The sequence below is a fragment of the Antechinus flavipes genome, chromosome 1 (genome assembly GCF_016432865.1).
Source record: "Antechinus flavipes isolate AdamAnt ecotype Samford, QLD, Australia chromosome 1, AdamAnt_v2, whole genome shotgun sequence".
Classification (NCBI taxonomy): Eukaryota; Metazoa; Chordata; class Mammalia; order Dasyuromorphia; family Dasyuridae; genus Antechinus; species Antechinus flavipes.
This window is the reverse complement of record NC_067398.1, coordinates 558,831,752-558,854,795: the sequence shown is the minus strand read 5'-3', so window position 1 is coordinate 558,854,795 and position 23,044 is coordinate 558,831,752. Positions and strand designations below refer to the sequence as shown.

Below are 23,044 nucleotides of genomic sequence, written 5' to 3'. Positions count from 1 at the left end.
GTGAACCATTCCACTGTCTTTGCCAAGAAAACCTCAAATAGGATCACGAAGAATAAGACACTACTGAATGGAAAACAACAATTCTCTTCACATTAATATCCTATCAGCAATTCAAATTCATTAAGACAGAGTGAAACTCATCCTCTCTCATAAAGCCATTTCTTTTCTAAACTTTTCTCCTTTGGTTGAGGGTACCATCATCTTTCCATTTCTCCAGGTTTTCAGCCTTGGAGGCAGCTATGATTTTTCTTTTTCCCTCTCATAGTCATCTAATCAGTGGTCTAGTCTCATCAAACTGTAACTCCAAATTTCTTGTATCCTTCCCATTCTCTCAGCTGGCACCTCTTACCTGTTTCTTGTCTCTTCATCCTGCACCTTTCACATAACTGCCAACCTGATATTCCTAAAAGGCAGGTCAGACTATGACACTCTCCTGCAGAAAAATCTTCACTGCCTCCCTATTTTCTCTAGGATAAACTTCTAACAGTTCAGTTTAGCATTTAGAACTCTGTAATCTGGCTCTCACCTTTCCAGACTTCCTTTCATTTGACCTGTATTTTAAACAAACTGACTTAATATCAGTTGTTGGGCCTGGAATGCATCCCCTCCTCATATCTACCACTTAGGATCTCTGAGCTCCTTTGAGATTCAACTTAGGTGCCCTCTCTTTTCCTGAGTTTCCAGTCCTTAGTGATTTTTCCCTTCACAAATTATCTGCTTATGTCCCTAGTAGAACGTACACTTCTTAAGGGCAAGGACTATTTTTCATTTTTATCTTTTATTCTCAGTGCTTAACCCAGTGTCTTGAATATGATGAGGGCTAAATAAAACATTTTCTGAACTGAATTAAATATTTATTTTGTTTTTCTTACTTGGCCCTAAATCACACATATACAGTGCTTAGTCTATAGTGGGAACTCAAGTATCACACATTGGTTCACAGAGATGCCAAGCATTTTTCTCAAATTCGGCTTGTATAAAACCTGAATGCAGTGTAGAACTATATTCTTTGTAGCACAAGTAGAAACAGTGTTATTTCAATGAAATTTCAAAAGCAGAAGGAACTTGGAAGGTTTGATAGTTTTCATTAAAAAAAAACCCTTTAGTTCTCACTGTGAGTTATTGTCAAGTTAGAGATAACTATATTTGGAGGGGGGGGGGCGGTATCTGTCTGGAAGGAGAATTAGGGTTAAAATACAATTATGAACATAAATTGTAAAAAGCAGTTATTAATTATACTTTACCAACATCAGGGAAGAAAGTATTAATGAAAAGAATGAATGTTATTGGATACATGAAAAGAAAATTCAGAATGACATTTCTAAAGTTAGTTCAGTATGAATTTTCCTTTGTAAAATAACCAAGACAAAATGGAAAGCTGATCAGCCTGAAGCCATTCAAATGATGGCCTTAGGAATTGTGACATCCAGCCAAAAGTGACTGGATGCATTTAAAACAGTCACTGGATGGTGCCAGAGATTAGCAAAGTCCTACATTTAGATGTAGTCAATTACCACCCAATGAGATGATAGACAACCAACTCTTTTGCTATTAGAAAATATACAAATATCACTTTAGCATTAGAGAGGCAGTCTGGTATAGTGAATAAAGGGACAGACTGTGAAGTCAGGAAGAGCTAAGTGATTTCAAGCTCTGCACATTAACATATAGCTATGTGGCCATAGATAAATTGTTCTTAGTGTCTCAGGCAACTAAGACTAGACGTTGCAGATAAATTGCTGATCTGCATTAGGGGAAGGAGTTTTTATACTTGTTCTTTACATTGAATCACACATCTATACCACCCCTTCTCCTGCTTCCCACTCCCAAATCAGATATCATGAAATATTCATGCTTTCAATATGTTGGTCAAGTCACTCTCGTGACAACAGCAGCCACTGAAAATGGGGAAAAAAATTGCCTTTAAAAAGTGTTAGGTGTATTGGCTGATAGTTGAAAACTGTTACTGAGATGGAAAAAAAAATTCTAAGAGAATCCCCAAAAGAGTGATTCTGAGATACCCAATAAGAAGTTGGACAATGACTAACTGAATGGCCAATTGGTTTATCAGTCATAGGAAATCAGAGTCCCTAAAGCTCTTCAAAAAAGGACAGTGCCAGACCTGAGGTATATTTAAAATGCATTCAAATCCTTCAGCTAAAAAGATTTTTATAATAAGATAAAATTGTTGTCTATGTGGAATATTATTACAGCTATATACCCTTCAAATAATTGGAGAAATGTCACATCTCGACAAGTGAAAAAATTAAAAAGCCAGAGGCAGACATTCTGTACAACTAGATTTGAACTACACTGGAAATGCTAACTTCTAAAATCTATAATCCATTGCTTAAAAATTGCAATAGTATGAAAATGACATATTATGAATAGTCTGGGAAGAAAAGAATAACGACAAGTGACAGACAGCAGCAATGATAAAGATGAATAAAACATCTTTATTTGCATTTTTAAAATGTAATAAAATCCACAGTAAATACATTTATATGGTAAATTAATGTATTTTCAGTGTATGCTTATACATATTTTTGTAAAAGTATTAAAATATTTGTACATATTTTTCTTTTGAAAAAGAGCTCATATTGCACTGGCCATGGAGTCAGGTGGAGCTGAGTTCAAATCCAGCCTTACAAACTTAACACTCATTAACTGTATAACTGTGGACAAGCCATTTAATTCCAATTGCCTCACAAAAAAAAAAAAAAAAAAAGAGAGAGAGAGAGAGCTCATATATTAAAGGAAGATTAAAAAAATGAAACCCAACAAACCAATATGGTACTTGTTGAGAATGAGAGAGAGAAAAAAGATAATTAGAAGATTCATACTTCACTTCCATCATTCTTGAAAGTACTGAATGCATGGAAAGATACCATCTCATCAAATTTATCTTTATTTGAGAAAAACTTTGGTATTAATTTTGGTACACAGATATAAATGACAATTAGGTCTTTCTACTAACCCTTACCATTCTACCCCTGCTACCACATTTGGAAAAAAAGATGATGGTGGTTGGAGTATATCCTTGTCTTCAAATATATCTGAAAAGCTGTTATGTGGAAGAGTGCACTTATTCTATGTGTTTCCAATAAACAGAATTAGGACCCACAGGAGCAATTTACAGGGAGGCCAATCTCAGTTAAATATAAGGAAGAAATGTTTAATAATTTGAGTTGTTCAAAATGGAATGGCTCACAAAATGATGAACTATTTAAAGAGAGGCTGTAAGAAATGTTATCAAATGTGTTCCTTCACTGAATGGGAGGCTGAATTAGATGATTTCTAAGGTTCCTTCCAATTTTATAAGCTTTAGGGAAAAAAAAAGAGGAAGTTTTATGATACTTAAGTCATACATATTTTGTGTATTCATATCTATATATTACTATTTGGTTTATGTTCTGGAAGTTTGAATTTATTGGTAAAAGTGAGATGGGTAAGAGGTTAATAACAAGTAGCCTAATGATTGTTTCAAAAACTGCATTTCTTATAGCATTAACATTTCTACTTTAGTTTCTAGCACGAATACTTTATTTTTGCATTGGATCTATTAAATTCATTGAGATAGAGCTCTTGTTGAAGAAATTCCCCTTTCTACCAAGGCAGATCAGCAACTACTCGGCAATGAGAGGTTAAGCCTTGCCCAGAGTCGCAGTCAGTCTGCATTTGAAATGCCCTTTTTAGGTGTCCGTCCTTCCCATGAATTCTGGTCACATTTGATATGTGTTCCAATTTTGCTGAGGCAAACAAGAATTAACTGGAGTATGGGGCCTATGGTTTGGTAAAGAGAATCTAGAAGAGGGAACTGCTTTCTTAGTTACCTTTGCTATAGAACAGGATGGTTCCGAGAGTCATTCTTCTCTTCTGAAGTCATCAGTTTTGTTTTACTTTTCCTGTTTTTGGCAACTCGGAGAGGCGGCCCTGGGGACGTTTTGTTCATTCTGTGAAATAAGAAAGCATAAAGGTGGCATAGTGGATAGAACACCAGATATGGCAATAGGAAGAATTGAGTTCGAATCCCACCTCAGATACTTACTAGTTGTGCGACTCTAGGCAAGTCACAACCTCTTTGAGCCTGTTTCCTTATCTGTTAAATCAGGATGACGGGACACCTACCTCATCGGGATGTAGTAAGGAATGAGGTATGTAAAGCACTTCATAAATTTCAAAACCAGCTGAGAAGGCCAGCTTTTATTAACCAGTGTTCCACAATACACCAGGGACCACAATGTGCCCATGACAATTTTGGATCCCCAGAGTTTGGAGCAACACTAGTTCTGCTTTAAGATTCTTAAACCTGAATTTGGACTATTTGGAGAATTTGTGCGGAGATAGATCAAAAATGATGGTTGAAACAGAAAAGATGAATGTAGGTAATGATTCTCAAGCTATATATGGAAATCAGAAGTGATGATGTCACTTTGAGTGTCAGCTGAGAGTAAGCACATTTTTCTTAGTTCCTAGGCCCTGCTTAGAGAGAAAATGCTATATCTGAATGCTTTCATTAATGGCCCTTTCATCCTGCCTTATTCATGCTCAGGGCAGGGAGTACCCACTGCTGCTTAAAGGACATCACTGTGTGCCATCTGATGGCTCATTTAATTGCTCCAATTTGGTGAATGGTTTTGCAGATCAAGCCATCACGTGCCAAAGGAAAGATACGGCAAATGTTAAAATACAATTTGTTCATTTTTCCATTGATGCTGCATAGAAGCCTATGTTTAGTAATGTCTTCCGGGCCACAAAACCAGACTACTATTGAGCATCTACTTACTAGACAATTATTATTAAGTCTCTGAGCCTCTTTGGTGATAGCAGTTCTTTGAGATGTTTCCTAACTGGATAAGGCCTAGTTGCCATTTAAATTCAAAGGACATTCTGTGTCTTTCATGTTTCTATTATATCTCCAAAATGTCGGAAAATGCTAGAGCCTTAGAAAACTTCAGCTGTTTGTTACAGAATGAAGCCAACTACTTTATTTTTAAAAATTACTTGCTACTATATAGTTTTAAAAAAGCCCATTTATTCAAAAAATTATTTTGCATACTGTTAAAGTTAATTTTATTTTTCTGAAAAGTCACCACTACAGCAAGAAACACTTGGTTTACTTCAGCTCAGCATAGATAGAACTACTTATCTAGATCCCCAAATGAGATAGCAGATATATTATTTGTTATGGTTATGACTTTGTCAGTGGACTAACTATAGTCTTTTCTTATTGTAAAATGCATTAATTTAGTAGTCAAGATGGCTACTTCTAAGACTAGAAATCTATTTAAAAATCATCTTGTATTTAGTTATTTTTAGTACTGAGATGAAAAGCTCTCCCCAACTCCAAAGTTGGGGAGATGTTAGTTTCCTCTAAGCATATCAAGAATGTTCTAAATGTAGTGTATCAGCTGCTCAAGATACTCTTAGTACCAAAGAAAAATTACCTATAACTATAGTAATAACTATTATACAGACCAGAAAATCATGAATTCTGACTACTAAAACCAAATGACTATTTACTTTTAAGTATTACCTGTTTTGTGATTAAATTTAGTAGTCAAGTAAAAAAATATTCCATTTTTAGAGATTAAAATCTTCAAGTTTCCAAGACTGATCTTAAAAACTTTTTAAATGAAAAATTTGTAGCACAAATTTGAAAGTTTCCTACTCATTTGAAACTTTATAAGTGGGTAGTTTCCAAATTATTTTGATCATTAACTCTATCAGTAAAAAATCTTTTAGCATATACCCCAATATTATGTTTACTTGTAAATTATGTACAGCTACTACTGTATTTGTATATATTATATAATACCAAAAACATGTAAATTTAAAGAATGAAATAGTACTTGATCCTAGAGTCAATAAAATGTGATTGTCCAACTCTTCATGACCCCTTAGGAGTTTTTTTTGGCAAAGATACTGGAATGATTTACTATTTCCTTTTCCATCTCATTTTACAAATGAGGAAACAAGAGGCAAACAGGGTTAAAAGCCTTGCCCAGAGTCACGCACCTAGGTGTCTAAGGTTGGATTTGAACTCATGATGAGTTTTCCTGACTCCAAGCCTGGCCCTCTATCCACTGTGCTATCTAGCTGTCCTAATAAGGAATCACTGGAGCGTCAAAGGGAGTGACATGAATAGAACTATTTGAGAATATCATTTTGGCAGCTAGGAGAAGAAAAAAATAGAGATCCAAAGCAAGGCGACCAATTAAGAGACTATTGTAATAGCCTAGGTAAGAGATGCTGAAGGAGGCTGTATGGACAAGCAGTGATCTTTTATGAGAGACATTGTGGAGGTAGAAATTACAAAGTCCAGCATCTGACTGAATGTGCCTAAGAGTATAATCACTGATCACACTGAGGTTGTGAACCTGGGCAAATGGAAGAGTGCTATATTTATCCTTTATAGTAATGAGGAAACTTGGAAGAGGAGTAAATTTGAGAGGATAGACTATGAAATAGATTTGCAGTGCTGATTGCACTGTTCATCTTACTCAATTTCACCAACAACAAAAGAGGTGCTGTGGGGGGTAGCTTCAGAAAGTCAGACTTCAGATCGCTGAGGTAGCAGAAGCAAGAGATGGAGCTTTTGCCTCTAGTTGCTGTGGATAGCCTGGGGTGGTGGGACAGGGCAGAGGTAATATTGAGAGATACTGGGTGAAGGGAATGGTGTACAGGAGACAGGCCTATGACTAGCTATCATGGGGGGAGGTTTAAAATTAAACACCTTTCTACTCCACATTGACTGATTGATCCCACAGCCTAGGCATCATGCCACAGGCCTAATTTTGGAGAACACTACTCTAGAATTTAATTTTGTTATAAATGGCTGTTACTACCAGTATATTAGGGTTATAAGGAATTAAACATTTATTTTTGATTTTTTGGGAAAAAAGTGTGTTGTCAGACTTAGTTATTAATAATAAAGCAGTAGATGTATATAATAGTGAAATAAATAGGAGACATGAGAAACAAGAGATTACACAGTATTCACAGAAAGGGATTTTGTGATCCTTATTTGAAAAGTATCAAAACTAAAAGTCAAAAAAATAACATTTGAATTGTTTTAAAAAGTACTTTTATTTTTCCTTTTCCTTGCAACACTACCTTATAATTTAAAATATGCAGATTTTACATTTGCTTCCAGAAAATTTAAGAATTTCCTCATAACTTGAAGGGGAAAATTAAATACTGAATTTGTTGCATGAATGCATTTGAATCATGATTTGTCTCTCCTCCTCAGCTCCAAGACCCATTATTAGTTTGGCTTTATCATTTAAGGGCCAGTTTCATATTATATGTGAATATTCTCAGGCATGGTTAAAAGTTGTACCTGTATTTGTTTTTTAAAATACAAGTGTGTGAGAAGACAGCAGCTGACTGAAATGATAGGAATACATAATTTGAATTAAAAACAATAGAGGAAAATGATGCTTTACAAAAGAAAAAAAAAACCAACAAAGCTATTTCTACTACTCCGTAGATCTTGGCCTCTGGTGCTGTTTTTCTGAGTATTTTATTAACACTCATTAACCTAATTTTTTCCCAATGAAATCAACAACAGGCTTCCACATTCACAAAATGTTATAGATAAAATTTAGTAAGACAATTTAAAAATACATTCTAAAAGAGGGGGCCAAATTATTTTGTTATCATGAAATCTTAGCATACAATTCTTAAAATTAACAGTCCCAGATCATAGGATCTAAGTTAAAAACAAAAACATAAAAGCAGATAATCTATAGCCTGAGTGAATTGTAAAGTGAAATGAAATCCACAGAATCAAGAGTTGGAAGGAAATTCAGAAGCCATCCTAGTAAAACTCATATTCACCATCAATCTATAACTAGTGGTCAATCAGTCTGTTTTTTAAAGACCAGAATTGAGGTGATACCCATTTCAAACATATATTATATTCAGTCCTTACCTTGGCCTAGTTCCTAGGTAATTTTATATATTGTTTGGATGAGTACTTTTTTAAGAGTTCAGAAGGCTTGCTTAGCTAGATACTTGGGGGTAAGAAGAGGGTATGAAAAGAGCTGAAGGACTTTTGATATCCTGTTTTAAATACATATTTATTGAATAATAATTCAGGGGTTAGGGTAGTGGTGTTGGTAGTAGAGTTAGACATAATTTCTTATGTCCAGGATTAGAAAAACTTTTAGCTGGAAGGGACCTTATAGATTATTTACTTAGTTCAAATCCCCTTTACAACATCCATGAGAAAATAGTTATTCAGCCTCTGCTTAAAAGATCTCCAGGCTAATGAAGTAACTCTTTCCATTACTGAGGAAGTTCTTCATAATGAGATAAAACCTACTTCTCCTACTCATTGGTGCTGGAATACAATTACAGACAAGACATAAAGGGATTGTGGTATAAGAAGGACATGGGGCCTAGGAGTCAGAAGAGATTTGGTATTAAATGAAGGTTTTCATAATTATCAGGTGTCGGGCTTTTAGAAAGTCACTTGACCTCCCCAAGCCTCAGTTTTCTCATCTATCAAATAATGATAGCAATATACTTGCAATATCTACTTAAGGTAATTTAAGAAAGTGATCTGGGATGACAGTATATTATCAAGTGCTAAATTCTGAGGTACAGAATAAAAGTAGTATAGGAGTTAAAAAATGTAGGTCACTTTGGGCTAGAATAATCAAGAAACATTTCAGAGGTAGTATCTATTAAAGAGGTAGAATCTATTAAAGGATGGATATAAATATATAATCTGGATAGATGGAAGAAAGGGCATATTTTGTCTCTGTAAAATGGGACTGCCACCTATACTACTTTTCTTGCTCTGAGTAAGGCACTTTATATTTTGTACAGAACTTTTAAAATGTACAAACATAAATGGGACAAAGCGTGCCTTGGGTTAGTGAGTTTTAGAGGATAAATCTTAAGCTTAGATAAGTTAAGAAAATATACTAAGGGTCTTGAAAAGTCAAGAGGTTTAGATTATGATCGACAATAAGAAGTTATAAGAGACTCTTGAATAGAGGAATATATATTCAAAGTGGTATTTAAAAAAAACAGCTAGCAATGGTTTACACTGTCTAGTTGCAGCAGTGCTAGACCTGGAAGTCAGGAAGACCTGAGTTCAAATCTGATCTCAGTCATGTATTATCTGTGCGACCCTGAGCAAGTCACTTAACCCTGTCTGCCTCAGTTTCCTGATCTGTAAAATGAGCTGGAGAAGGAAATGGCCAACCACTCCAATATATCTTTGCCAAGAAAACCCTATGTTCATTTGTATGGCCCCAAAGGGTTCATGAAGAGTTGGACACAACTGAACTAGATAAAACAATCATCAACCGTGATTCATATGCAAACAGCAAAAATATTTGTACAGGATTGTTCACTGAATTTAAGAAGTGCTATTTCTTTAAGATGTGGAAATAACTGCTATCTCTTTTTAAATTAGATTTAGTTTATTTTAATTGCAAGTAGACCACAACACCTTAGTGATCAGTTCTAAACAAAGCATTGTGAACAAGGAGTATGGATATAAACAGGGTATCTGCTGGGAAGTTGAATCATGTAAGTAGTCTTCAATAAAGCAAAACTTCAAGAAATACTCCAAATCATATTGCATACTGACATTTAATATCCATAAGCTGTGCCTCCTCTATCTTCCCCCCACCCCCTTCATTTGTAGTTGGCTTCATTTGGTAGAATGCAAACGGTATGATAACCTGTTCTTCTCTACTTAATGGAGGCAATAAGAGCACCACAGGGTTGCAGAACAAGATAAAAAGCAGGCCCAGGTTCTTTTAGTCATAACAAGGTCACTTAATTATAAATAGAATGAGACATGAAATGCAAAGCCTTGTATTACATACAATTCTAATAATAAAGTGCACATGAGAGCAATTCAAGTGGAATAATGCCTGTTCTCTTATGTATGGAGACCACCTGCTTGAAGTTTTCCATTCTGGATAATAGCAAATGAGCAAGTCACAATGAGTGCTTTGTGGAGTCTGTGTATATAAGTGTACCTCCACTTCTGACTAAAATAGCATGAGTAATTTATAAGAAAGCCTTCGTAAAGTGCTACACAAATGTAAAACATTACCAGCAAAGTACTTTACACATTTAGCTGCTCAATGAATGTTGCACTGAATTATGACTGCTTAAAAAAAAAAAAGTCCAGAACTAAATATATCCAAATGTTTTTCTTTCTAATAGTTGTTAAGACATATACTTTCAAAGTTTGTTTTGTTATCAAATTAAGGATTTATAGTTATTGTAATTTCAGATTTAATCATCTCATCCAGCCTTTTCATTTTACAGATAAGGAAACTGAAGATTCAGATTAAATGACTTGCCCAACATTACACAGCTAATTAGTATGAGCTAGGACTAGAACCTAGGCTTACTAGATCTCAAGTAAGCACCCCTTTTAAGATCTTTTATTATCCCATTATTGCTTTAATGTTGAGATGTTTAATGCTTTTATGAGACTTTTGTCCATGCAAAAATGTCCAAATTATCACTTATTCAAAAAGTGAAAAATTACTCTGTATATTAATAGTTCAAAGGGTTCAGTCCTAAATGGTGCTATTTTTCCAAGTAACCATTACAATATTGTTCTTCAGCTAAAAAAGCTATCTGGAAAGGGGTGCTGAAAAAGGACATGTTAGAGAAATAATAGTGAGCATGTGATAAGTGGATCAGCTCTTAATAACTCTAGATCAAATAAATCTGAATCTGCCACAGACCTTCCTTTACCTTTATGCAAATTTCAGAATCAATTTTCTATTTAATATAAACAATCTGTCCATACCTCTGCTTGCTTAGCTATCCTTAACTAGAATTAAATGGAACAAAATGGGCCAAATGGTATACATGGACTGGAAAAGACCACAGTGAATAGATGCCCCTTTAAAATGTATTGACCCCATTAAATATTTTTCTTTGTGTACTTTGTTTCTATTTTATGAAGTATGCACTTAATAAATGTGTTGAGTGGCTGGGAATATGTGCAAGTTACACAATATTTAAGAAAAAAAAAGCAAAAATTTATGAATTTGAAGGGGGCTGATACTCTTGTTAGTCTATCATATAACATGGGTCAGGAAATCTAGCTTCTGACACTGGACAGGATATCTGTTTGTTTTGTAATATAGTCCAGATCTCTTCTAAGGCAGAGGCATCAAGCATGTGGTCAACACAATAGTGCAGCCTGAATCTGATTAAAATGTAGCTCTTATCTGGTTGTAATATGGTGGTGGATTAAAAAAAAAAAAAAAGAGAAGAAAAATATACACATGTATAAAATGTCTATTAATATGCAGTCTCCAGGGATTTTTATGTATGGCTTGGGTTGCCCCCATTTTTAATTTAAGTTTGACTTCAGTGCTATAAGGTTAGCTAGAGCCAACTTCTAAGAATTTTATATTTTGCAGACAAATGGTATTTGAAGACCATTTTAGGGGAGGCGGTAATGTAAAGGAGTATGTTTGGGAACATGTTTTAACTGCCTGGTCAAGTACTGCTTATCTATGTTGGTAGAATAATCAAATATTTTGAGTTACTGTTAACTGTTGTACATCAATCATCAATTTTCAAAAAATTAGAACAGAAACTTAGCATCAAAATTATACTGAATATCATCTTTTTGTGATGGTTTTTATTCTGAACAGTCTTCAGCGTCTTGTAATAGTGTCTCAGGGACAGCACTAAGTTATCAGTATGTGATGCAAACAAAATATTTAGTTGCAGTTTTGTTCTGACTATTCAGATTCCTGGGAAATAAGTTTTGTATCCCTAAGCTATGTTTGATTCTGAGTTCATATCAAAATATTCCTAAGCAGCTTTCATTTAAGCTTAGCAATTCTAGAATGCTTATCTATTATTACAATAGTATCTTAAAAGGGAGTGGCTCCAAATACTGTACCATAAAGAATGGATAATAAACTGAAGCCCAGAAAAGTAATAGTAATAATAACTCACATTTATATACTGCCTTAAGATTACAAAGTGCTTTCCTTCCAACACCCCTATGAGGTAGGTGGTGCAAGTATTATTGCAGTATTATTACTACACTGTTAAACAATCCTAAAAAATATAACTTCAAATACAATTAGGCTGACAATTCATAGATTATTCTAAGCAATAAAAAATAATTTAAAAACTATACAAATATTATCTGACAAAGTTAATAGGGATCATGATGTAGCATAATTTTTAGACATCAAGTAACATGTTGAATTGAATTCAACTTCAAAATTTAAAACTTTTGAAAAAATGTGATCCCACAAATCAATCTAGTAAATAAAACCTAAAGCTTTTAATTCATGCAGATGGCAAGGTTTTTGTTACTATTATTTTAATATTCCTAGGCCAAAGTTGTACCAAGCAGTTTAGTTGGCTATGGGAGCTCATCTGGCATCTGTCCAAACATGGGGAGCACCTCAAGTAAAATTGGGAAGTTGTTAAATTTTAGCAAACATCTTGTTTTAGAATTAAAACAATAAGTGGCATTAAAAAATTTGATATATGAAATGCATTAATCCACAAAATTATATGTACTTATATGTGTAATTGATATTACCTATAGAGTTTATCTACCAGAGAAATTTCAGGGAAGGATAGCTTTATTTCATACTATTTTAAACACAGAAACCAATTTATCTCTCAAACAATATGTATGAATAAGATGAGGCAGTATCAAATGTGGGATTGACGATGGCTGCTATAATTAAATATTAAGCATCTACTATGTGCAAGGCACTGTGTTAAATGTTTGTATTTATGAACACTTGAGGTCTATTATTTAAACTTAGCAATAAGGCTAAGTGTAAATCCTCTGTGCCACTAACGTCACTATGTAAGATCATTACAAAAATTAAGCCATTTAACACCTGAAATAGGCGTGATCCCAAACATATCCCTCCTAATATTGAAATATACTTCCCCTTTATGTTCCAAAGTCAACTATTTTGAAATCTTAAAGTTCTAAATTCTGAATTTATTTAAATAAAGTCTTTTATTCTCTTTCTGCTACAGTGAGTTTTATTACGACTTCTAATCCTTCTTCAGGCTTCAATTTTCTTGGAAACTTTCTTTCTCTTGGACAATAGACTGTAGTCAAACACCTTGGAAAATCATTTACTGTATAAGAATATAATACGACAAATTTAAATATGCTGAGGAGAATTTGTGCTTTACAAACACATTAATCCTTCCTCACATCCCTAGAGGACAGGAAAGGAACAATTTCCTAATCCCATTTTATAGTTGTGTGAAACCAAGATTTTCAAAAGCTATCATTAATCATAAAACCCACATTCAACACTTGGGTCTCAAACCATGGTCTGCAAATTAAGTAGATACACCAAAAACAAAACCCATCCAGATATTTACATTTTTAAAAGTTCTTTTAAAAATAGGCTACTTGTTATTAAGTGTGCTTGAATATACCATGTGTGGAATTTAATTCCATTTATTATACAGTTACTGCTAAGTACTCACTGATATTGCTTGTCAAAAACCAAGCTATGTCTATTTTTTAATAGTAAGTACTATAGTTTTAAAATAAGCTATTGGTCTTCTACACCAAGATAACAGCCCAAACACTCTGAATTTTGAGAATGGGATGTTTATAGTACAATACCACCAATACAGGTTTTTAGGAACCTTAGTCCCTCTGCTATAGGTATTGTTCAAATGTCACTGGCTCAGATGTTCATTCTTGGCAGGTTAAATGCAGATTTCAAAAGAGGTAGGGGGTTAAAAGAAAGAAAGGTAAAGGCAAAAAGCTAAAGTAAACTTTAACTGCTAAAACCTCACTTTCCATTTTTCAAAGACATGTAGGAGAAAATGGCTTCATGGCATGGAAAAAAGCCTTTTAAAAGTTTTTTTTTTTACTTAAATCTAATAAAAATGTCAATTTGATTACAGGTCTTAATGACAACAACCCTCTATAAATATCAATTGTCTTTAAACCAAGACTCTTAAACATACAACACCTATGATGCCTGACACATACAGAAAACTACAGCAAAACAGATTTTTAAAAAAGGCTAAATATAGAAAAAGTTCAAAGAAAATTTTAGAAAGTTCAATTCTTAAATATTTTGATTTATACTATCTAAAAGAGATTCACTTAAAAAAAAAGTCACATGCAAATTTCAAAAATACTCACAAAAACTATTTATAAGGTTAGGGGAAAACTAACCAACAACTTGGGGAAAAAAAATAAATCAACCATTGAACTGTGTCTACCTATAGAATATATAACCTAACTATATATATATATATATGTATATATATATATATATATATATATATATATGTATATATATGCATATACATATATATTAAAAAATTCAACTTAATTCATTGGTATCCATACAGATTACTTTGTCTGGGCCTCAAATTTCTCATCTGTAAAATGAGAAGGATGGCCTAGATGTTGTAGAAGGTTTTTTTCAGCTGTTTTATGAGTCTACAGAAATTAAAATTTGGAACACATTTTTGATCTGTGCCCTATATTTTGAGTCCCCACTTTACACAGAATCTGGAGTTTCATTTCTTCAATTCAATTCAGAACAATGAAATTTCTAGCCATGGTAGTTTCCATTACGGGGAAAGGAGGAAAATCACTGATTCATAAATATCGAATAGATCTAAAATGATTCCAAAGCCATTTTTGGATCAGACACAACAGAACAATGACACACAACACAATAATTCAGCTCACACAAGTGTGCTATTTTCTTTTTGTTAAAAAATGAGGAAAAATATGGAGAGTTGAAATTTATATATCAAGTTCAGCAGTTTCCATGCTTCACAATTTTGCTGCTAGATCTCAGATTGATATAAATTCAAATGGGTTCTTTGATCAGTATAAGGAAGTACTCCCAATGTGCGTATTGTAGTAAACAGCAGCAAAATACCAAAACAAAATACTATATTGCTAAAAGCAGCTACTCCTGCTTGTGCCTTTAGAATACTAGTTGCAGATATTAAAAAAACCACCCAGAGAATTTGTGCCATCACTGCTGAATTAGTAGCTATTCTGAGGAACAGAGTAGCTAAAATATTTTCTGCTGTACAGTTCAAGGCATGATAAGTAAAAATGAGAAACTCCTTATACAATAACATTAGGCAATTATCATTATGTTTTCTGGAAAACAAAAACAAAACCACAAATTTTCAGTGGGATACAGACATGCCAGCATTACATTTAGCACTCTAAAGGCACATTTCAGGTAGTACAACAATGATTCTGGTAAGACCAACTGCTTACACACACACACGCACACACACAGTTTTTAATGGTTTAAAAAACCCAAATTTGTTACTTTAGAAAAAACATATGCAGTGCATTTTCAGCAATATTATCGCCACAGCTCTGATTACTCAGTCCAAACAGAAGTAGTAGTTTCCTCATATGTTGATATGGCTTCTCTGCACTAATTCCCATCAGGTCAAAAAATGTTAGGGCAGGTTTAGTAAAGATTGAATTGTTGCACAAATGAACATTTACTCATCAGATCCCACTGATCTCTTCTGTGCCCGTTTCCGGGGCAACCTCCTTGGAGAAGCTTTATCTGGAAGAGAACAAGTATAAAGGTCATCTTAACCCACTGTCAAAACTTTATCAAATTCAAAAGGTATATATTTTTAAAATCTAATTTTTTCTTCAACAGAAGATGATTGCTATTAATTTTTCTACAACAATGTAGGTGATGTAAAATGATGGAAAGTTGCTATTTAAATTTATTTGATGCTGCTACTTTTCAAGGTGGGGGGAGGGAATCCCTAAAAACATTTTAATAATGTAGACAAAAAAAATCACTCTTGGTCACTATCATGGCTGAAAAACTGAACCTTCTTAAAACACTATCAGCCATATTTTAAATGCAAGTAAGTAAAATCAACATTTATTGTTAAAAACAGACTGACCTTGCTGCTTAAAAGTTTCCAACTACATGTCACTTGTAACAAATTAAATTTTCCTATTTATCAATTAATAGGAGGCATCTAGGTGGCTCAATGGATAGAATTCTAGGTCTAGAGAATAGATCTAATTTAACTTCAGAAACTTACTAGCTATGTGACCTTGCAAGTCACTTGATCTGTTTGCATTCATCTTTTAAAGAAGGAAATGGCAAACCACTCCAATATCTTTGCCAACAAAATCCTATGGACAGTATTGGCATGCTATCTTTTACAAGATTATGAACAGTTAGACATGACTAAACAATAGTAATTTATCCAAAACATGCTTTTTCTTAAACAATTTTATCTTGTAGTTGGAAATGGTAGGCAAGGTAAAGGAAACGGAATATTAACACAGTAAGAACTAAAAGAGGTAGTAGCATATTATGTATGAGCCAGCCTGGAAGCCAAGAAGATGTGGGTTATGTTCTATCTCTGACATACTAGTTGTGTAAACTTAGGAAAGCAGGTTAAGTCTCTCTAGGCAATTCTATAAGACTTTAAGTTGCTAAGAAGATGCTAATCCATTTTTAGAGAAAGTTTTTTTAGTCAGGAGGCTCTCCCTACCAATGAAATCACAAGTCCAGTTCCTATCCCAATCAGAACTAAAAGAATTAAAAATAACAAAACCCAACAACCTGAATTACTGCGTAAGAGAAGCTATAGGGTTAAGTGGAAAAAGGACTGACCTTGTAATGAACAAAACCTGGATTTAAGTACTATCTCTAACATTTGTTAGCCATGAGTTCAAGCATATCACATCAGGTCTGTTACCCAAGTAGTTTTCCAAGATCATAATAAGATATAGACAAATTGCTGATCAGTATTTCTAGAGAGAGTTCTTTATACCAATGAAACCAAAGGCTCAAATCTCTCCTCCACTTCATCACATACAATCTTTCCCCCTGCTTTCTTTCCTCTTTTTCAACTTTTGGTAAATTTATTTGTCATGAAGTCTAACTATTATCCCAGTTACATTGGGGGTGCATTAAAAAATTCTGCTTTCACTGGAAAATGAATGGATGCCCATCAATTGGAGAATGGCTGGGTAAATTGTGGTATATGAATGTTATGGAATATTATTGCTCTGTAAGGAATGACCAGCAGGATGAATACAGAGAGGCTTGGAGAGACCTACATGGACTGATGCTAAGTGAGATGAGCAGAACCAGGAGATCATTATACACTTCGACAACGATATTGTATGAGGATGTATTCTGATGGAAGTGGATTTCTCTGACAAAGAGACTTAACTGAGTTTCATTGGATAAATGATGGACAGAAACAGCTACACCCAAAGAAGGAATACTGGGAAATGAATGTGAACTATTTGATTTTTGATTTTCTTCCCGAGTTATTTTTACCTTCTGAATTCAACTCTCCCTGTGCAGTGGGAGAACTGTTCGGTTCTGCAAATATGTATTGTATCTAGGATATACTGCTACATATTTAACATATATAGGACTGCTTGCCATCTTGGGGGGGGGAGGAGGGAGGGGAAAAAACGAAACATAAGTGATTGCAAGGGATAATGCTGTGTAAAAATTATCCTGGCATGGATTCTGTCAATACAAAGTTATTATTAAATTAAAAAAAAAATTCTGCTTTCAGCCAACAAGAATCAACATGTATAGAAATATATTTTTACTAAAAAAACCCAACAAGTTATATGGGTCCTTGATAAAATATTAGATACAAGTATCAGTATTTTTTATCATATAAAATAAATTCTCTAATATTGCACAGGCACAGAATGAGCTGCCAATCAAATATCTTGATGAACATTTATATGAAAATACTATGAAGTAAGGCACTCACATCTATAGATTATATACATGAAAACATCATTTGTAACCATATGTAATAATTATGATATTTGCTAAACATTGATGATGAATTTTCAAAAGAATAAAAATACCACAAAATGACTGTAACAACAACACAAATACAATATACAAATATAGACTCAAACTATTAAAAACTTGATTGCATTTTTAAGAAGGCTTTTCAGAATTCAGTACTGTCTCAGAATCATTATAAGGAATATAAATTATCAATATATGACTGAACTGGTTAAGATAAATTGTTAGAATGTTAACAAATTAACTTTTCTGCAATTCTAGATTATGTGTCACCTACACACAATAATGATTCATTCATCTCGTACATTTATTCTCAATATACTGCAACACCCCTACTTACCTGGACCTAGGTCTTGAGGGCTGGCTTCCCTAGCTAACTATAATTTTCAATAGTTATTTATCCTCAACTGAACCTCAGTTGCCGAATCCATTCTATAAACATAATCTGCCCTATCACAGGGATTGTTGTGAGGATTAAAAAAAAATGGCAATAATGTAAATTGCTTTTCTTTAAAATTTCCTTATCTTACACATAAATGAAAAATTAACTTTTTTTAGGCCACAAAAAACTAGGAGATAAAAATCAGAACAGGAAATTTATACATATAAAGAAATGGCTAGAGATAGGCCCACAGCAGCAAGATGTGACTTGCTGACCAAGTATAAAAAGAAATCAGAAGTAAAAGTAGAAAATCTAAAAAGAAACATTAGATGAGTATAGCTGTATGAGTTTTGAACCCCTCAAAAAAACCCCAAGAGCATCTCTGCATCACAAAAATTCAGTATTCTTTCTTTAAAAGGTCAAGAAAATATAGAATACATGTTAGAAAGATTTTTATTCAGAGTTTAAAAACGGAACCTTTTAAAAACCCAGATTCCTCTGTCCTCATTCTACTAATACAATGGAAAATCCAACAGTATTTAGGGAAAAAAATTAATATATTGTCTGAGGTCTAGAAATTTAGGGAATTCTTGGTGAAAAAATTACCTCTGCAAATACAATATAGACAGGAAATTATTCTGCAACTTATATTTGCCTAGATTTATGTAGCTGCTGAGAGCACTGAGAGTTTAAGCGATTTACCCAGTGTCAAACAGCTAGCAGAGGCAGCACTTGAACCCAGCTCTAGTCACTATGCCATGCTACTTACCTTACCCATTGACACTTATGGTGACATGAAAATTACTGGCAGGAAAATGGTAGATTTTTAGAAAAGGTTTTCAAAGTTTGGAATGTAAGTTTTTCCAGAAAATCCAGTTTACTAGAACATCCTAGACCCGAGCAGTTTAGTAAATGACAATCTATTATATATAACAGTGGGCCTTAAATATAGATTTTAAGTTAACACTGTTACAACAAATAAAGTTGAGGCAATTTACATGGAGATGTCTATGTTTAAAAGCTCTACAAAAGCTGAAACATTCTATTTGGATACAAAACAATTGCTTGGTAGATAAATAAGGCAATTTCCCACAAGTTGATCAACTTGTCACTTTCACTTTCATTAGATGATCACATCTCCCATCTGGCACAGATTACCCTAACCATTTTCTATAATCCTTCCCTCTAGTCCAAGAGGGTCCTCTTGGAAAGTATGTTCCCTTTCTTCTAAGATTAACCATTCTACCTATGCCTTAGATTCCATCCCTTTGCAATTCTTAAGAAAATCTGCTTGCATGTACACTGATCTTACTCCTTCTCTAGCAACTTCAATCATTCCCATGATTTTTTGCCTTCTGCCTTCTATAGGCATTTGGTACAAAAGTTTCTAATAAAAAAGAATTTGACAAATGGGCAACACCCTAAGTCAAGAACATATAAATCCATATTAAAACCTAAACCCAAACAATATGAAGACCAAGATATGATGGAAAGCAATTAGGAGAGAATAAAGTGAGAAATACAAGGATATTTGTGGTATATACCAAAGATCATACAGTCAAATTAAAAACAGGCATTAACATAGGACATAAAACTGGCAGAACACTAAGACGGAGACTTCAACTACCTAGTCATAGGCTAGAATAACCAATTGTTAAAAGAGAAAAATGTATAAATTCTTGATTTGTTTTGCTTGCATTTCTGACTAATAAGAACTACCAAATGGTCAAAAGGGAAACAACTGTAACAAAGAGTCCATGCTATCTAGGAATTCTTAATAGCTTGGGTAAGGGACACTGGGTAGAATCAGATATGTACCTTAGATTTTAGAAAGGTAGACTTTATTTGTAATTTTAAAAATTCAGATTTAACATTCTCCTTCCTAAAAGAAATTTCTCTATGCAAAGAATAGAAAAAGATGTGATTATATGTAAAGAAAACTAAGTAAATCAATAGGAGGCTCTCTTTGGAGCTTAGATTTAAAAAGAATGCATATAAGTAATAGATGAAAAGGCCTTTAAACAGATGTATTCTAAAAGGCAACACAAAACCAGAAAGATAGGATTAGGAAAGTAAAAGTCCTGAATGGACAAAGGCTTGTTCAAAGAAAAGAACTTTAATTCACAAAATCCGAGTTGGAATGTATCTCAGAAAGCATTATAGCAGCATCCTACTTGAACAAACATCTACTTTATTATGACTTTCCCAAATCTCTACTCCTAATTTGTGCTCTTAGAGCCAAGCAGAGTAAATTTAATCTTTCTTCCTCATGACAGCCTTTAAAAAAATCAAGAAAATGATGTCTGTCCACCCTCCTCCTCCACCTTTCAGTCTCCCCAATCCTAGTTATTGTCAAATTATAATGTGATCAAGCTTTTCTCCCAAGATGATAGATGAAAAAAAATGTATTTCTCTGTCCCTTCTTTGAAAAGATTAAGTGGGGTCAGAGTAGGTAGGAAATATTTTAATACTGTCTAGCTAGATTCTATTTTTTTCTTTTGTTATGAGGTATAGTTCAATGGGTAGGAGTGGGGAGAGAGACATAGGCAGAAATGAAAAGTAAAAAAAATGAAAATATACACAAAATTATTTCCTTCAAATGAGCTTGTAATTTTGTAATTTTGTAATTTTGGCTATCTTCCCCAGATAACTTTCCAATTTACCCTTCCTAAAAAGTGGAGCTTAAACAACAAGATTATACGATGATCAATTCTGATGGATGTGGCTCTCTTCAATAATGAAGTGATTCAAATCAGTTCCAATTGTTCAGTGATGAAGAGAGCCATCTACACCCAGAGAGAGAACTGTGGAGCCTGAATGTGGTTCACAACATAGCATTTTCACTCTTTTCGTTGTTGCTTGCTTGCTTTTTCTTCTTTTTTTTTTAACTGGTTTGATCTGATTTTTCTTATGCAGCACAATAATTGCTCACTAAATTTGAATACAAACATAAGATTTTATACTCATCTTCATTAAATTTGGCCCAACCTTTTCAAGTCCAGTGACAACTTTTTGTACCCTGACACTATTTCTTAGAAGATTAGTATATCATATAATATTGAACAGGTCTTTTTAAAAGCTAAATTGCTCACTTATAGACATATCACCTTTACATTTAAGAACTCTGATGTATGCACAATATGATTCTCTAGGAATCCCGAGGAACCCATTTCCTAACAAAGAAGGATATCTTGGTGTAGAATGGACATATATTTTTGGTAAAAGGAATCTGTTTGCTACTGGTTCTATTTCTATAAGATTGTTCTATTTTTACAAGGTTTGTTCAGACAAGATATTGACTTGATGCTTTCCATTACAACTCTAATTCCGTGAATTGAGAAAACTTTCTTGTACATTATAGGTACTTAATAAAACAATGTCTATTTGTATTCACACAGCCTGTTACCTGGATTACTGCAATGTTGTTCTTCTAATAACTCTATTTCCCTCAAGTATCTTCTACTTCAATCCAATTTCCACTCTGTGAAAGTAATTTTCCTTAAACATGGCTCTTACCATTTAACTCCACCTCCACAACCTACCTTTCTAGCCTGATTATACAGCGACTTCCCTTCACGCTCTGTAAAGTCCAGCCAAAAAGGTTTTTTTTCACATGACATTGTATCTCCTACCTCTGTACCTTTATATATTCCAGACTGTAATTCCTGTGCCTCTTGGGTTTCTTAAGTTTTCTCCAAAATTAGCTCAAGCATTACCTGTGATGTAAGGTTTGTTTTAATCCCCAAGCTATCTGTCTTCACAGAATCTGAGAGCTGGAAAAGGTTTCAGGGGTCTTGTACAACTCCACACACAAAAGAAATTCCCACTACCATATATTCAATTCAAAAACTATTCATTTAATCTATGCTTGAAAACCTTTGAGAGAGACTCGACTACCTTTTAGAAATCCTTATTGTTTGGAGTACAGTTAGGTGGATAAGAGTACTAGGCCTGGAGTCAGGAAAACTTATCTAAGTTCAAATCTGGTCTCAGGCACAATCTATGAGACTTTGGGCAAGTAACTTTATCCTATCTCAGTTTCCTCATGTAAAATGTAAAATGAGCAGGAAATAGCCAAAACACTTTAGAATTTCTTCTCCACATCTTTATACTTGAGCTTCATCCATTCCCATAATTTCTGTTTCAGCAACCAGCTCCTCTTTGCTTTTTTAGACCTAAGTCCCAAATAGTACCTCTCCTCAATTTCCCCTATGCTACCAAAGAGGTCATAATTATAAGAGACTATGAATAACACTAGACTGAGAGACAAAAAGATATAAGCTTTACCACTATGAGCAAGGCAAGTGAGTAAAACTCCTGAACTACAATTTTCTTAACTCTAACTAGGGGAGTAGATATGGAGTTATTACAAAGAAAGCTCTTTGAAAATCATAGAAGTAGCACCAGCCCTGAGGTCAGGAAGATCTGAGTTCAAATCTGGTCTCAGACATTTGACATGTCTTAGCTATGTGAGCCTGGGAAAGTCACTTGACCCCAATTGCCTCAACAATGACAACAACAACAAAAAAATCATAGAAGTATTTTATAAATGTGAATCATCACCATGGTAAATGAACAATTTATTTCTCCTTTAGATATGTTGCTCAATCAGCTAACTATATATTATTACATCTATTTTTTTCCATTAAAGGAAAAAAATCTTTAGACTAGAAAGTACAGGACAAATATCATTAACTGAAATTCAAAATAAGCAGCATGTTTAGTTGCTTTAAACTGAGTTTAAGTCTCTATGCCCAGATAACATATCCTAGAGTACTGGGGAAAAACCAAAACAAAATAAAACCAAAAAAAAAAAACAACTCCCAGTTCTGATCAACTA

At 33.8% G+C, this 23,044-nt stretch overlaps 1 protein-coding gene across 3 annotated transcripts in view; it reads right to left on the bottom strand.

Annotated features, from left to right (window-relative positions):
- The window catches only part of SSR1 (signal sequence receptor subunit 1), a 52,781-nt gene that overhangs the window by 10,535 nt on the left and 19,202 nt on the right, over positions 1 to 23,044 (bottom strand). Inside the window, exons 8-9 of one of the 3 annotated variants that reach the window (XM_051970729.1) lie at positions 15,506 to 15,569; positions 3,834 to 3,953 (exon numbers count right to left, since the gene is read on the bottom strand). In XM_051970729.1, the coding sequence (XP_051826689.1) occupies positions 3,839 to 3,953; positions 15,506 to 15,569 (179 nt within the window). In that variant the 3' untranslated portion in view covers positions 3,834 to 3,838. Of the gene's footprint in view, positions 1 to 2,431; positions 3,954 to 14,706; positions 15,570 to 23,044 lie in introns of those variants that run through there. The other 2 variants (XM_051970728.1, XM_051970730.1) reach the window with 2 other exon arrangements.